This window comes from Branchiostoma floridae, chromosome 5 (assembly GCF_000003815.2).
Source record: "Branchiostoma floridae strain S238N-H82 chromosome 5, Bfl_VNyyK, whole genome shotgun sequence".
Lineage (NCBI taxonomy): Eukaryota > Metazoa > Chordata > Leptocardii > Amphioxiformes > Branchiostomatidae > Branchiostoma > Branchiostoma floridae.
In genome coordinates this window covers 25,783,095-25,798,466 of record NC_049983.1, presented here as the reverse complement: position 1 = coordinate 25,798,466, position 15,372 = coordinate 25,783,095, and the positions used below count along the sequence as shown (strand labels likewise).

At 41.8% G+C, this 15,372-nt stretch overlaps 2 protein-coding genes across 2 annotated transcripts in view; both read right to left on the bottom strand.

The window, feature by feature from the left end:
• Positions 1–2,193: 2,193 nt before the first annotated feature.
• LOC118416113 lies at positions 2,194–4,145 on the bottom strand. Its single transcript, XM_035821186.1, has 2 exons — positions 4,041–4,145; positions 2,194–3,618 (listed from the first exon to the last, which is right to left on the bottom strand). The coding sequence occupies exons 1-2, from the start codon at positions 4,099–4,101 to the stop codon at positions 2,738–2,740; spliced, it is 942 nt and encodes a 313-aa protein (XP_035677079.1). The 5' UTR covers positions 4,102–4,145; the 3' UTR covers positions 2,194–2,737.
• Positions 4,146–4,318: 173 nt separating this feature from the next.
• LOC118416371 (death-associated protein kinase 1-like) overlaps positions 4,319–15,372 on the bottom strand; it is a 13,488-nt gene continuing 2,434 nt past the window's right edge. Inside the window, exons 4-14 of the mRNA XM_035821465.1 lie at positions 14,735–14,833; positions 13,985–14,083; positions 9,663–9,761; positions 8,458–8,550; positions 8,000–8,056; positions 7,370–7,513; positions 6,951–7,184; positions 6,548–6,647; positions 6,280–6,443; positions 5,789–5,980; positions 4,319–5,434 (exon numbers count right to left, since the gene is read on the bottom strand). Of these exons, the coding sequence (XP_035677358.1) occupies positions 4,319–5,434; positions 5,789–5,980; positions 6,280–6,443; positions 6,548–6,647; positions 6,951–7,184; positions 7,370–7,513; positions 8,000–8,056; positions 8,458–8,550; positions 9,663–9,761; positions 13,985–14,083; positions 14,735–14,833 (2,397 nt within the window). The remainder of the gene's footprint in view (positions 5,435–5,788; positions 5,981–6,279; positions 6,444–6,547; positions 6,648–6,950; positions 7,185–7,369; positions 7,514–7,999; positions 8,057–8,457; positions 8,551–9,662; positions 9,762–13,984; positions 14,084–14,734; positions 14,834–15,372) is intronic.

Here is a 15,372-nt window from a genome sequence, read left to right as displayed (position 1 = left end):
AGGTGATCGTTTTGGTCGGCTTCCATCTTGGCCGTGACTCCAACACTGAAATTTCGCGCTAAATGTAGGTCACGTGACTTTTCCCTGACGTCATGAAGTGCCCGGATGTGTCTAAACCTGTCTGATTGGGCGCGAAATTCAAACCTCTGAAAAGCAAATCTTTTGACGGACTAGTGGAAACTATGGGAGGAATGGATTTTGAGTTGTATTCACGAACGGAACGCAGTGAATTAGAATGTTTCCGACAATCCATTGACTGTGATATGCCACTTTCGTCATAATTGAAAGTTTATTTACAAGTTAATGCCCGGAGGCTAATTGCAAGTACATGGTAACATAAGAATGATAGTAATTTCTTACCCTCTGTCATTGAAGAATGCAGTTGTCCCTGGAATTTATTAATTGTACATACTTATGATTTATCATCATATGACACTTTTGTAACAGATATAGACCGGTTGTTATTTCTAGGTATGACTTGGGGGAACTATGTTGTCCTTAATTTTAAAATGTTGTAAGCATTTTCATCTATATTATCTTATTGTTAATAAGTAATTGTTAACAAGCACAGAATGTTATGTGCTGTGAAGTCACTTTTATCAAATCTGGCTGCCGATTCTGTAAATTGTCAAGTTGCCATTGAAGTACTGTAAATGCAGAAATGTTCGCGGTGGATTAATGTTCGCGGTTTTCGCGGCGACCACTTTACCGCGAACTTAAATCCACCGCGAACATTTTTCTATAAAGGTATTAGATCGCAGTCGATGGTGTTACCGCGAAATTAAATCCACCGCGAAAAGTCATTTTCCCCGCTACCGCGAAATTAAATCCCCGCGAACTTAAATGCATTTACAGTACTGTACTTACTTTTGTAAGTTATATTCTTTTACTTTAATTAAGTCAGTATTAACAGCTCACCAAGCTATGTGTCAGTTCATAAATTTTAGGTCAGTTATCTTCAACTATGCCCTTGGTATTTACAAGTATGTAACATTATCCAAGGCAGCTTTTGGTTACAGAAGTTGTAACAATTTAAAAATGTAACAACTTGAAAATGTAGCAACATGCAAAGTGGAACGTTCAAATTCTGTATCTGGTCTTGGAACATGCAAGTGTCTATTTATATATCTGCAATATTTTAGGTGCTGTTATAATTATGATGGTTATGATTATTGACAAACATGCTCTTACGTGTTTGCATCTTTAGTCTGTTCACTTTGGCGTAGAAAAAATGACATGAAACCCAAAAGTGCGGCGAACCCTTTTTCTTTTATTGCACTTCTAAAGGTGCGGTCACATAGTTGGTGCGATTGTCCCACGATCGCCAACTTGGGGCATATTTTAGGACAGCCATGCATGTGCCCTACAATGTTCAGCTGTCTTACTACACAAAACACTCTCTTTGATCCTTGTGGGCTCAATTCTCCTGTCACTGCCTGCTTAAAAATCCTGCTTAAAAATCCTATTATCGACCTACATGTGACCGCACTCTAACACCATTGCCACCATTGCTAAAATTTCAAATATTATACATTTGTAATTGAATGTCATGATATGCTTTATATACATTTAACTATCTGTCGCCTTCTACACCAAAATGTCCCTCATTACCATACATGTAAGTTGTATCGTATACAACTGTTTTGCAACAAAACTTATCATTATACATATTTAGGCATATAAGCAACAAACTTCATCGTCATTATGAATCTTATACATCTGCCACCATGTGATGTCATGACCACAACGGTATTGTACTAGGAAGGGCATCCAAATACACTTGACTACCGACTTTCTCCCGTTATCACCAAATGTGCGTCAGTCACATCTATTAATTTGGCGGTAAAAACAAACCTTCGGGACCATTTAGAAACTTGGCTGGGGAGTGAAAATGTGATGGATTTCTGCACCCGGGTCATGACTTCACACTTACTTCTCCAGCCTCTTTGTAATCAGTACCACTAGTATCTATATTAGTCTAAATGTCCTCTTGTTACACTATCTACATGTATATTTACATTCACCCATCTTAAATTTTGTTAACATCTCCATTGGCTTGTGATCAGACGTACTTCCCCATTAAGAAGCTGATTCTCTATTCGTCAAATAGTACACTCATCTGTTGAATCAGAATTCAGAAGCATCAATATGTTTGTCTACATTAGGCCACAGCAAGTAAATTTTAGGAATGAAATCCTCTGCAGACTCCAAAATCTAATGTGCGAAGGCAAAAAAAACTATGTGGACAAATAAAGCAAGATGCCTAAAAATCTTCAAATTCAGAGACTATAAACGAGAAATATAGCGATAAAACATTATATCACATCAAACATAAAATCATGCACCATAAAGGTAAGGCCATGTCTGTATCTACAAATGGGTAGCTTTGTTTCAAACATTTCCTGCCTTGGCTTTAAAACTGTCCTTGAATATATGTACATGTATCCACTCTATTCCCTTCAATGACTTCGAAATGGGTAAATGAAGTATTGCACTTAACTAAATTGCAGCAGAATAAGCTTTGCAGTATGCAATCAGCTTTGAAGCAAAAACTCTATATCAAGTTCACAACATTGTTTCCTGAGCCTTAAACACCTGACGTGCATCATCTCCCTTTGGTCCCATTGCCGGCAGTGTGCAATTGTGGAGTGTTAAGACACCTTGGACATGATGATGTCACACTCCGCCATGCTGAGGACCTCTGTCTGCAGGTGGTCCAGGAGCGGCTTAAGGTGCATCATCGATCAGGGCCTGCACCAGCTGCATCAACCTCCTCAACGTGCGTCCCCCCGGCTTGGTCTTGTGTGTACGCTATCCAGTATCTTTTCCCCTTCTGACCCACTAATGAAGGTGTCTGGCTCTGCAGTGACGTCTGATCGTGCATCATGTGGTCACACACGTAGTCGTGAAGGAGGTCCAGGCTGACTGCCCCTGTGTCCCTGGCCTGCCGCTGGAATGACTGGCAGTTCGGGCAGTTGTCCTGCCCACAGTTGCCTCCCTGTAGGCCACTGAGGATGTACTTGGTGAACACGCTGTACTTTTCCTTCTTCACAGACTTTTCGTTTTGCCTGCTGGATGCCCATAGAATAGAACCCTCTGGAATCTTGTCATTACCATACATGGCCTTTGGTGGTTCCGAGTAAAACTTGTCGTCCCCTGGAAATTCTTCCTCGCCATCTTCCATCTTTGTTTGCTCACTGCTCGAGTTATTCTCTTGCTGTACGCCCTTTATGGTGTAGACCTCAATGGATGAGGCATGGCACGCATCCAAGATGAAGAGTGACTTAGTGGCACCACTTCCACTTAAGATGTCTCGAAGTTCCTTGGACAACACAGCATATAATTTGTCTTCTTCCTGCCACTCTGAGAAGAAGAGGCCCTGCTCTTTTCCATGGCCGCTGTGGTAGTAGATGAAGACTGACTGCTGGCCTTTTGGAACCTGCTGGATCTTTGCTGCTACTTTTCTAACTGCGGCTTTAATATCTGTGATGTCTGGAAGTAGCAGCAGTTTCCAGTACCTCACACCACAGATGTTGGGATTGGTGACGACCTCCTTGAAGGTCTCGGCATCTTCCACGAACCCGTCCTGGCCGACAGCAATAACGAACGTGTTGTACCCTGCAGCATAATGAGGTGGATATTCAGAAACTGTTCAAAGGAAACTGTCAGTCTTGATGTGCTATTGGTAAAAAAGTAGCCAAAATGTACTATGCTGACCATACCAAAATTTTTAGCAAACCAGAATCCTTCATAAAGGTCTTCAGGATCCTTCCGACAAACAAAACCTGGAGCAGGAACATTGCTGATGTGGAATATATTCAATTGTCTGCTCTATTAATCAGTGTTAGTAAACACCTATCTATCTACATGTATGCATTTGTATCTATGATAACCCATATATGTATATACTATACATAATAAAAACACATACACACATATCAATAACACTTAGACACTTTAAATACAATAGGTTTCGGTTAGGCATTCATGGCAATATATATGCTGCTGGTGACATTTTGTGTAAATGATAAGTGCCATACCCAGGCCTGTTGTTTCAGTGCGGTGCTTGGGGCAGCGGAACGACTGGGTCTGACTCTTCATGCAGGCAGCACACAGCAAGTAGTCACATCCACAGGCCAGCGGGATGGGGCCTGCATGGAGAAGACAGAATCACTGTAACTACCGGTATAGACAAGGCTAACCCTGTAACATTCCCCTACTGACATTTACTTCTGCCAATACCATTACAAATTTGGTCAAAACATGAAAAAATAGATGCAGGAATCATCATTGTTTTCGGACCAGTAGAACGATTTCACTATTGACTATTTTCAGTCTGCTGTAAAAATGAATCATAAGACTTGTACTTACACGGCTTGCATTCCAAGCAGTGTATGCACAGGTTGGGAAACACACTGTCTAAGATTTTTGGGCCAACATAAGCTGTGAACACCTGAAGTGCATCTTCCTTCTTTGTCTCCATGGTGTCCAGCAGCGCTCGTGCGCGATCCTGGGGCGTGCTCTTAGCCCTGATGATGTCGCGTTCGTCAGCCGTCAGGATGTTGAGTACCTGCAGGTGCTTCAGGATTGGCTCCACATCCTGCAAGGCCTGGACCAGCTCTGGGCGGTACCTGGTGAGCGGGGTCTCCTCACACAGTAGGTCACTGACCTGTTCTGTGAACCCGAGGTCGTGATGATGTATTGTACCACCCTCTGCTCTTGCCTTGCTGATCTCCTCCTTGCTGTAGGAATAGAATTCCTCCATGTGATCCTTAAGTGCACGAGCACTGAGCACATTCTCTACTGTGACAGTACCAGGGCTGCACTCATAGAGCACATCAGCAATGATGTTCTCCAGCTGCTGCAGCATCTTGCTACACTGACCCTTGTCACCCTGTGCACTCCGCACACAGATGTTGACAGCACGGCCGTCCGGAGAGAGTTTGATCAGACCTTCCACATCCCTGTCGGCACACTTGGCGCCATCTCTCCACAGCTGCGGGGGATTCTCCAGCTCCCTCATCAGGCGGGTCTGCACTCGGGGGAAGAACCCGGAGGAGAACATGTCGGTTGAGTCGGCACACTGGACTTGCTTCCCAAAGTAGACCACCTTTAGCTCATGTGTGAGTTGCCACTTGTCAGGAGGCATGGTTTGTGTCAGCAGCCCTGGGAAGATGAAGGTCTGTCCGTCATAGGAGTGGCAGAGCTGGAACTCTTCCAGTAGGGTGATCAGGAGATCCACGTCATCAGTAATGTCTTGGAACACTGTCTCGATTTCTGACCTGTGGATGTAGTCCTGAGTCCGACGCTTCCTTAATATGCGGGGAAGGGGGAAGTTGTCTGGTGCCATGACTGGGCCGAAGATCTTTGTACCAAGCCAGTTGGGCTTCAGGACAAGGATACCATCAGAAGTGGCCGGGGTGATGAACAGAAGCTGGATTTAAAACAGGTGACCAAGGTGTTAGAAAAGTGAACTGCCTGATTGTAAATTAGACTTTGTTCCAGATTGTCATACTGCATGGCATTAATCTACTCCACAACTAATCTTATTACACACACGATATCTTAAAAGTTACCATCAGTTTTCATGGAAAAAGTAATGCAGTGTTGTTCCATTCTAGCCACCCAAGTTAGTTTACTAGGATCCTATGCAATAGTGAGAGAAAGCATGTTAGTCCTGGTGAACAGACTACGATGGCACTCCTGTTAGTTCTGTTGTGAGAGCCATCGTGATGAATATTATGGACCATGATAAGTTTTATTCACAGGTGAGGCCTTGATATCATACCTCTGCCAGATGGTGCAAGTATTGTGTGGATTTCTCGAGGAAGTCTTCAGTCACAAGCTCGTTGATTCCTTTGACCTCCCTGACATAGTCAGGCCACATCATCACGGGGAATTTGGGGGTGGTCCACTTCTTACCCCACTCTGGTAGGAGCTCCATGATCTTCGCACACAGCACTGGCATGTCTCGTTGGTTCTGAAAAATTGTGAATTACAACAAATTGGTACCTGGTAATAACTTTCGTCTTCGCACATAATATGTTGAAAAACGCATACACGTAGGTCTTTTCAAATCATTGTTTTTCCTTAGAGTTTATATTTCAAAGCAATCAGTCACTTAACACTTAAAGTACATGGACGAAAATGCCTTTTGGGAAGACTAACGTCTTGAAGTCACTGAACAAGAAAATGTGCATACTGACCCATGAGGCATATATTGTGTATGTATATATGTGGAACCATGTTGGTCCTTTGAATCTTGAAAAATATACTCACTGGCAGCAAGGCCTCTCTCATCTCGAGCAGCAGACTCTTGAGTACTTCCATCTCTGGTGTCCGAGTCTTCCTACAGTCCATCAGGATCACTTCATCTGCGATACGGAGGTGGTCTTTGAACTCTTCTTTCATCCCCTTAAGCAAACGGGCTGCTAGATTTTGTCCTGGATGGGAAGAAAATGCTATATTTATTATACATTTTTCTTTAATCTTCAAGATGGCTGCATAAACAACTACATGTTCTTCCGTTCTTTACGTCTATCCTCACCTCTGTCAGGTTTCACCTTGTCCGCATGACTGGCCACCAAGATGACATCAGGCTTCCGGTCCGGGTTGCAGGCCTTGATGAAACACAACCACCAGTGGACCTGTGACATCACATGACCAGCATCAACAAGCATGAGTTATTAGATCATTCATTTCTCCTGTAATAAACCAATTAATCAATTAATCAAGCAAAAAATTTGTCACATGCAATCCCATATCTGTAAAAATTGAACAGGATATTCTGTCCATGGAAAAATATGACACGTGTTCTGAAGAATCATGTCAGTCATCTTTAGTTTTTTTGGGCTCTCTTTGTGTTGGATGCAGTTTATCCCTTTGATGATGTTATTTACCAACAAAGACCTTTCATGAGATTTCATATGAGCAATACAAGTTCTGGTTACCTGCTTTTCTTGGGTCTCACTCTTGTCCATGATGTTGTACAGCACAATGAAGACGGTGTTCTCTGAGTTCATGAACATATTGTGGGTTACCGCGTACTCCGCCTGCCCAGCAAAATCCCACAGGCTGACCTCCCCCACCCCTGGAATAGGAAACGTTTCAATATCCACCCCAGGGGTGGGGTCATAAAGCTCCTCATCAGAAGACGGCACACTCTGTCCCTCAGTTGACGGGTCCTGGTTTGTGAAAGAATAACATTGATCACAATTAGTTTTAAAAACTCATAACTCAAAACATTTGCCAAAAGGATTTAGTTCATAAATGACATTCTAAAATGATCAATACCTTCATAATTAAATGATGAATTTCTTTCCATTTTTCTTAATCTAAAAGGGATTAATCATAATTAAAGGTAACCTGCCTTCCTAAGACTTTTCTTCAGTGTTGACTTCCCATTTGTCTCATTCCCTCCCAGGAACACCTTAAACCTGTTGACCTTCACTCCGCCTGACGTCTGCAGCAACTCGCGGTAGGACTTCTCTTGTTCTGCCTTTCTCTCCGCTTCCTTAGAGGGAAAATGTTAATTGAAAAAATTCAATACAATCGTTCAACTTTGAGGCAAAGCAAGTATCCAGAGGTTCTTTTGAGATCAACCAATGATGTGGTGATCCTACATATATGGAGCACATTCTCTGTGCAAATGGGGACCACCAACCAAGACCTGTACAAAGCCAACCAAGAAGCCCTGAAATGGTAACTGGCAACAGCACAACATATCTCGATGAAGGTTAAACATCCAAGTAATAAGATACGCCAAAAGCAGTCACTGAAGCAACTGGATATGATTTTGGAAACGGTCAGACTTTTCAAACAACATCCGTTTTTCTTTGTCAGTGACACTGGAGAAATCTTGTTAGAGAGGGTTTTTATATCCTATAAAACTGCTTTTTAGCACAGGACATCAATTTTCACCACAAGTGATCTCAGCAGCTCAGTTTTCATACCAGGAAAATCACAAGTATAGTGGAAAAACTGCAAAGTCTGGACTTACCTTCAAGAAACGCTGAGTCTCCCAATCAGTTGCACAGTTTAATGGAGTCCTCCCACGCTGTAGAAAGATACATGAGAGAAAGTCACTTCTATATATAAATCATCTGCTTGATTACCTGCAACTGAGTGACAACAACAATTAAACAACACAGAATTAGCAGTCACAGCAAAAAAATGATTTTTACAATGCAAAGGCCACCATTTTTCTTGCATTATTACATTATCAATTAAGAGATGGTTCCTTCTGTCACTTCTGTCACTTAATATTTCAAACAAATATGTTCAGAAATTAATCCAGGAAGAAGTAATTCAAAGATTTGTGTAACAAACAGATTTTTAAAATCTTGTGTCCTGACAAGATCTATTTAAGGGAATTTAGTGAACAATTCTGTAATCAAAAGATTAATGTCTGGCATCCATGAAGACTTCAGGAGTTAAAGTGAAACAAGCATGTATGACCTCATCTTTGGCAGTCACTTCTGCACCCTTCCGCAATAACAGCTCACAAGTCCCGGTGCGGCCGTATTTAGCAGCCCAATGAAGAGGTGTGGCCTGTTCGTGTGCAGAGAGGAGAGTCAGGGTCAATAGTGGTGCATTAATCGGGGCATTAAGAAGCAGTTGATCATCAAGGAAACAACAGGCAGCAAAAACAAGAGAAACTCAAGAGTTATTATAGTAGAAAACAAATTTCCCAGCATCATCAATATATATAACCTTTACATACATAAAGTTACACACATATATAAATAGATGTAGATAGATAGATGTATATAAATATATACATAATATATATATCAATATATTGATTGGATAACCAGATTGGAAAAATGTCAAAAACATCAGGCTGTAAAGTAGTAAATTAAACATTGCTGTAGTCAATCTGTGCACATGATTTTATTTTTCTCCTTGCATTTTACCTTGCACCCCCTGGATACCATAATCCAGAAAAACTGCTGCCCTCTGTATTTTAATCATTCATCTTTCCCTTGTATGTTTGTCTTAAACTCAATTAATAAATCAATTAGATTTGAACTTTCTATTCATATACACTATAGTAAAAGTATGGGACCGCGTGGCACGATCGGGAGCGCGTTGGTCTCAGGCCCGAGAGGTCCGGGGTTCAAATCCGCTTGCCGTGTCACCGATCTTGTGCCCTTGGGAAAGGCACTTTACACGACTTTCCTCACCTAACTCAGGTGTAAATGAGTACATAGCTACGGCTAGTGGCAGTGACAGGCCTTTGTGGTGGCGACAGGCCATAGGGGCATGTTCGGGCATGACGCACCCGCCATGACACATGAGTCGGGTAGGAGGAACCCCTTGCATCCTTGGTCGGAAATCCTCCTAGGAGACGGAAACTCCAAACAACAAACCTGCATCTGCTGGGACCGTCTTACACGTTGCATACAGTTGCCCCTGTAGGACTAGTGCGCCAGTGGACGAGAGGGTGGAGAAGGACGTGCACACCCCTCCTTCACCTTAAAAACCCAAGTGCAGGCCAGGCAGACGGGTCGCCTTAACCCGTCCACCTACCATTGTCTTCCGAGACAGACGGATGCCAACAGTAAAAGTGAATCAATTAGATCTTAACCCTCTATACATTATACATGTGCAGATACATTATACATTATTTTTAAAAGCAAAGTCAATCTTTTTGCATCTACCTTATTTGGGGGGTTTAGCTCAGCACCAGAGGAAATCAGAACCTCACAAGTGCCAGTGTGGCCCCAGCCAGCAGCCCGGTCCAGTGCTGTGTGCTTGTCCTGTACAGGGAAGAGGGTCAGGGTCAGTATTGTTGGTTTCATCGAGGGGTCATTATAACAGCATTGATATATCAACAACTAGAAAAGCCAACATTTGAGTTATGTTGTCCACAGACAAATGAACGTACACACACAGCCTGCTTAAGTACTGTAGGAAAATGGCAGGTTAACCATTTCATAACTTGACATTCCTTTCCACAACAGCTACTTCTCAAGTCCACACCTTCTCAAGTTATGCTGTTGACATACATACAGACCCACACCATAGCTACTGCGCCATGGCACAACTGAAAACATAACCTTCTTGGAAAAGGGAAGATCATGAAAGGAAATGGACAAAAAGGAAAAATTGTCCCAACACATTCAAGGACCTTTTCAGAACCATGCACCCAAAACCCTACATTGTACATTTTAACTCCAACCTTAAAGTTCAGCTGATGTACCGCAACTCACCACTAGGTGGCCCATTAGTGAACTTTACCTTCCTTTTTGCAATCCCTACCCATCCACCAAATACACTGTATCATGCACAACTAGGGGTGGGTGCCAGTACGGTGTACCAGTATGAAAACATTTTTTCTTGTTAGCAGCGTTCCCGCCAGGTTCTTGAAAGTATGCGCCCAAATATTTGGGAGGGGCGTAATGAGCGCCGGAGGCGCGAAACGAGCGCCGCAGGCGCTCGCATTCTAGGGGGGTCCGGGGGCATGCTCCCCCGGGAAAATTTGGATTTTCAAACCCTCTAGAACACAATTTCCTGCAATTTGAGAGGAAAATCATGCACTTGAGATTGGACGTCGGTTGCCTCTTTTACTCCCATTTTCAAAATCAAAATTTGGGATTTTTGATGCTTCGAAACTGGGCTCTAGCCAGTTCGTCAACCCATGGAAAAATTCTGCCAATTTTTTTCCGTCATTGAATAAAAAAGTGTCTACCTCCTGTGATCGATATTGCGCCCTCCCGCATCAAGTAGTTTTCCGAGACGATAAAATAACGGCACCATCACACTTTGTGTTTTTTTCTATTTTGCCCGATGATTTTACTCAAATTTTTCGAATCGGTGGGGTTTTACAAGGCCGCGCCGTCATTTTCCACGAGCGTGCGTTTGTTTCCTGCGACCTCAGGTAACCCCGTTTTCGGAGTGAAGTCTTTGGCTAGATTTCTTTTTAAATAGACCAAGGACGTTATACATTACTCGAAGGAGGACGGTCTGCTGCCTCTTTGGCAGTGATCAGTGCCGGTGTAGCCTTGAAGCAGTAGCCAGAAAGACGTCCCAACGTGCTGGGCGCTGCGATCGACGATCCATCTGGGGAGGGGGGCGTGCCGCGCCATGTGCCACGGAGGCCAACGTTAGTGCACAACCGACTCGATCGACGCCTGACAACAATATTGCGACCCCTTTTCTGCCGCAAATTTTGTCTTTTTGAAAAAAAAGAAATTTTGGAAATAAGAAATAAAGTGTATAGTTTTGAATTCTTCACTTATTTACCGCGCACGTTTTTCTAACTTGGATAAATGGGGAAACTTTAATAGTAAATTGTTAGCAGCTAGAGAGGAAACACAAGTTGCCAGACGACACGGCGGCTACCAACGTCACGTGCGCTAATACTCGGTAACTTTTTTCCCGGTGACCAATGACAGAGTGTAACATTACATTTATCGAATGCTGATTGGTTATTACGATGATTGGATTTGGACCTGGTGGCCAATCTAGACTGCTTGGCGTCGGCGGCCTGTTGTCAAAAATACCGACTGCCAATCAACTGCCCACAGCGTGAGAACTTTTGTTGAGATGTGCAGCACTCGCGCAGAACAGTTTGTTCGTTCAATACTAGCATTGCCCACAAATCTTTAACAAATACGTGAAAATGAGGGCAAGTTAGTATCATGTTAATATCAGAATACTTTAAGTGTTAAAGAATGCTGACTGTCAGATGTTTTTCACGGACTACAAAATATTACATTGCGCAACGGACGGCTCTAGCGCGTGGCTGGGAGTGTCGTACATGGGTCCGCTAGTTGTAAAACGTGTCGCGCTCCGCCTTATGCCAAGACTACTGGGATGACCGGAAAGTGAAGAATTTGAAGTATAAATTGTAAAGGTAGGATACTAGGATTCCTTCTTATAAAGAAAGATCTTTTTTAAAGATTCCAGATACATTTTGTACACTGTGGTACAGGTCAGCCTTTCCTTTCAGACTTTTTTATGGACGCATTCAGCCGAGCCGAGTGCGTCTTTCCAGAAAAAAATGCGTCCAAAGACGTAAAGACGTATGCCTGGCGGGAACGCTGCTTGTTAGACCGGTCCAGTAAAATCGGTCCTGAAAAAAATCAGTGGACCGCATTTTGGACCGATTGGATAATCAACAGATTATACCAGCAGGCGTTCGTGTCTTTGGGGGCTTATCGGTACAAGAAAATACTAGTAACAAGAAAATTAGAGGACAATAGCTAGTTTTACCAAGTTTCTATTTTTCTACAATAGACCTTGGTCTAAAGTAACAGCATGCAGCAATTGGTGTTTTTTACATGAAGATAGGATTTTTAAATGCCAGTAGAAGTCGGATGCTTCGCCAAATACTGTAATTCCTGTTTCACGGAATCAAATGTTCACGGTTTTCACGGTGACGACTGTTAAGGTAGTATCTCAGGGTGGCTGAGCAAAATTTCAAAATGATATTTTCCAAAAAATAACTATCAATGTTATTTTCTATGTAACTCTATTTTCATAATCTAACATACTTTCCCATCAAATGTTCCTTTTTGTCTGTCAAAATTCAAGGTCAAAGTAGCTGTCTAAAATTACGCAAAAATTTCAAACTCATCATAACTTTTAAAACTTGATATCATTGGATAGGTCTTAGTAAAACAAATAGAATGGTTTTTATTTCAACAAAATCGGACATACCGTTAGAGAGTTATGGCCATTGAAAGGCCTGAAAATTATGCATAATTTCTCTTGATCAGCTAATTAAATATGCAAGATTACAATATCTCTGTACTCATACAAGATACAAGGAAAAAAATTGGTGTACAGGGGTTTTATAATATGTTGATTTGAATTATTGTCCTGAAATTTATACATCTAGTTCAGAAATGATGAATAATCCTGAATAATTGAGTTCCAGGGGTAATAAAATCAGAGTCCACTAATTAAATATGCAAAATCACCATATTTTCCCTATCCTTGAAGATACAAGAAAAAAAATTAGTATACAGGGGTTTTGGCACATGCTGAATTCAAATTTGACCTCAAAAACATCACTTTGGTCTTTTTACAACCTGTAAAAGTGGATTACGTCACTACTACCACAACAACTTGATTTTTACAGCCTAATTTTTGAAAAACTGTTCATCGAAAATGTGTAAAATAAGTTTTATTATGAAATTTACCCTGTAAGGAAAAACTTCGTGCGCTCCTGACGCAAAACAATGCTATTTAGTGCTCCCAAATGCTGTTAGCTAAGGGGTAATTAAAATTTCAGGAAAAAAATTAATAAAAAATCAGCATGACAAGGTATGATAAAATCCACGCGCAGATCTATTCAAATCACTATTATGCACATTTCTGAAAAGTTTCAATAATAACAGACAAAATACAAGTCAAAATTTAGGCTTTTTAGGCTTTTTTTCTAAAAATGGGCGTGGCCTAAAAGTAGTTGATGACGTCATTGTGACATCATACCAAATTGCATAAATTATCTTTATGCGTTAGGGTACTACCTTAGAAAAAATCAAGGTCCATACATTATCTAAGATGGTAATTTTTGAAGACCAAAAACACCCCCCAAAACTCCTCAGCCACCCTGAAATCCTACCTTAAGTGAACTTATCATTACTGATAACAAATAAATCTCCACCTTTTTTTACGCACAAATTCCGCCACCGTGAACATTTAGTTCAAGAACAAGTTAAATTTTCTCAGAACGTGAAACTTTTATGCCGAGAAGACAAAATGAATTACAGTAGATTCCTTTGTAGCAAAATGGACCATTGTTTTGAGTATCACCCATTCACAAGTTTTCATATACAATCAGGTTCAGGTTCAGGTCTGGACAGGTATGTACAACCTGTGTAGAAAATAATACTTGCCACATCAGAAGCAGACTAGACAAGTGCAAGAACATACTCAATACAATGCATGTATATTGTGAAGCTTAATATTAATAAGTTTATTCTTTTTACACCCATAGGGTCATTAAAAGTCCACGTGAAACACATATCACCTGATTTCTGGCGTTCACTTCAGCACCAGCATCAATCAGGGCCTTGCAGGTCTCGGTATGTCCTGGGAAAGCTGCCTTATGCAGGGGTGTCCACCAGTCCTACATGAACATCGGGAGGAAGGTCAGGATCAGTCGTGATAGGTTCATCATGGGTCAGTGAATGGTCACTAAAACAGCATTGATACATAATTTGGGTGCCAACAAAAAAGAAAGAAAAATAGTCCATTCTAGTGATGCTGAGGAAGAGTGATGGATGTCACTTAAAATGTCCAGAAGTGAATCTCTGCTTTTCATACAGTTATAGAGATTGAATCATATTTAGATATTGTTTACCTCCATGGATGTCTAACCTAGTACAAATATTGGACACCGCACCGGATTACTTTGCGAGGGGGGTAAAGGAGGCCATCTACATACATGTGTAAGAGCACATCAGCCGGCACTCAACAGAGACGGGGGCCGATATCGCCTGCCAGGCATTTACGATTCGTTACTAGAATCACGTGTCTCTAAGTCACGTGATCAGAGTAACTGAATCGTCACTCCTGAAGAAGATCGGCGCAAGTGCAAATGAAAATTCGAGGTAAGCTAATTTTGGTGTTGTACAAAACAATGTAAGACAGTGGAAAATCTTCAATATGTACTACATCAACACAAATGAGCTTTCATGCTTCATAAATGTATTCAAGGAAAGTCTTTTTTTGCATCCATATGTTCTTCAGGAGTCCATGTAAAACATGCATGCATTACCTTATTTTTGGCGTTAACATCACCCTTAGCACGAATCAGAAGCTCACAAGTCTTGGTTTTGCCCTTGTAAGCAGCATGATGCAGGGGAGTGGACTGGTGCTGTACAGGGAGGAAGGTCAGGGTTAGTAGTGATGGATCATCAACTAGTATTTGAAACAGCATAGCAGTGACATATGAAAAAATTTGGGTAATAAAATTGGACAAAGGTGAGGGACAAAGTAACACAGACAGCAGCGCCATGCGGTGTGGACTGGATCTGTACAGACTGGAAGGCCAGAGGCAGGAGTGGTTTAAGTTTTGAACACAGCACTATCACTGGTATCTTAACAACTCAAAACTCAGTTGAAACTCAATATCAAAAGCCGCACCTATGTCACTGAGTGACTCTAATCACAGCAGTCACTTCACAGGAATGTACATGTACATGTAAAGCAAGTGCAGGTCTCATGTACACTTAAGCTTTTGACCCTTGCAGTCTAATCTTCTACAAAATAGTAATGCAACATAGTTCTGAATTATACTTTCAATTTGTTTGAACAATTTTGCAATGTGCGTGTCTGGACAAAATCATCCTCCTACGCACGGTCCCAACGGCTAGCTGACTGCTCAGCCTATTGGGCCCGGCTATCCCAGGCCCG

Excerpts from the sequence above, each read along its gene's own strand:
- LOC118416113 (XM_035821186.1), bottom strand. The coding sequence starts at position 4,101 with ATGAAGAGTCAGACCCAGTCGTTCCGCTGCCCCAAGCACCGCACTGAA. Across the intron at positions 3,619-4,040 it reads CACTGAAACAACAGGCCTGG|GGTACAACACGTTCGTTATT; the intron begins GTATGGCACTTA and ends ATTATGCTGCAG.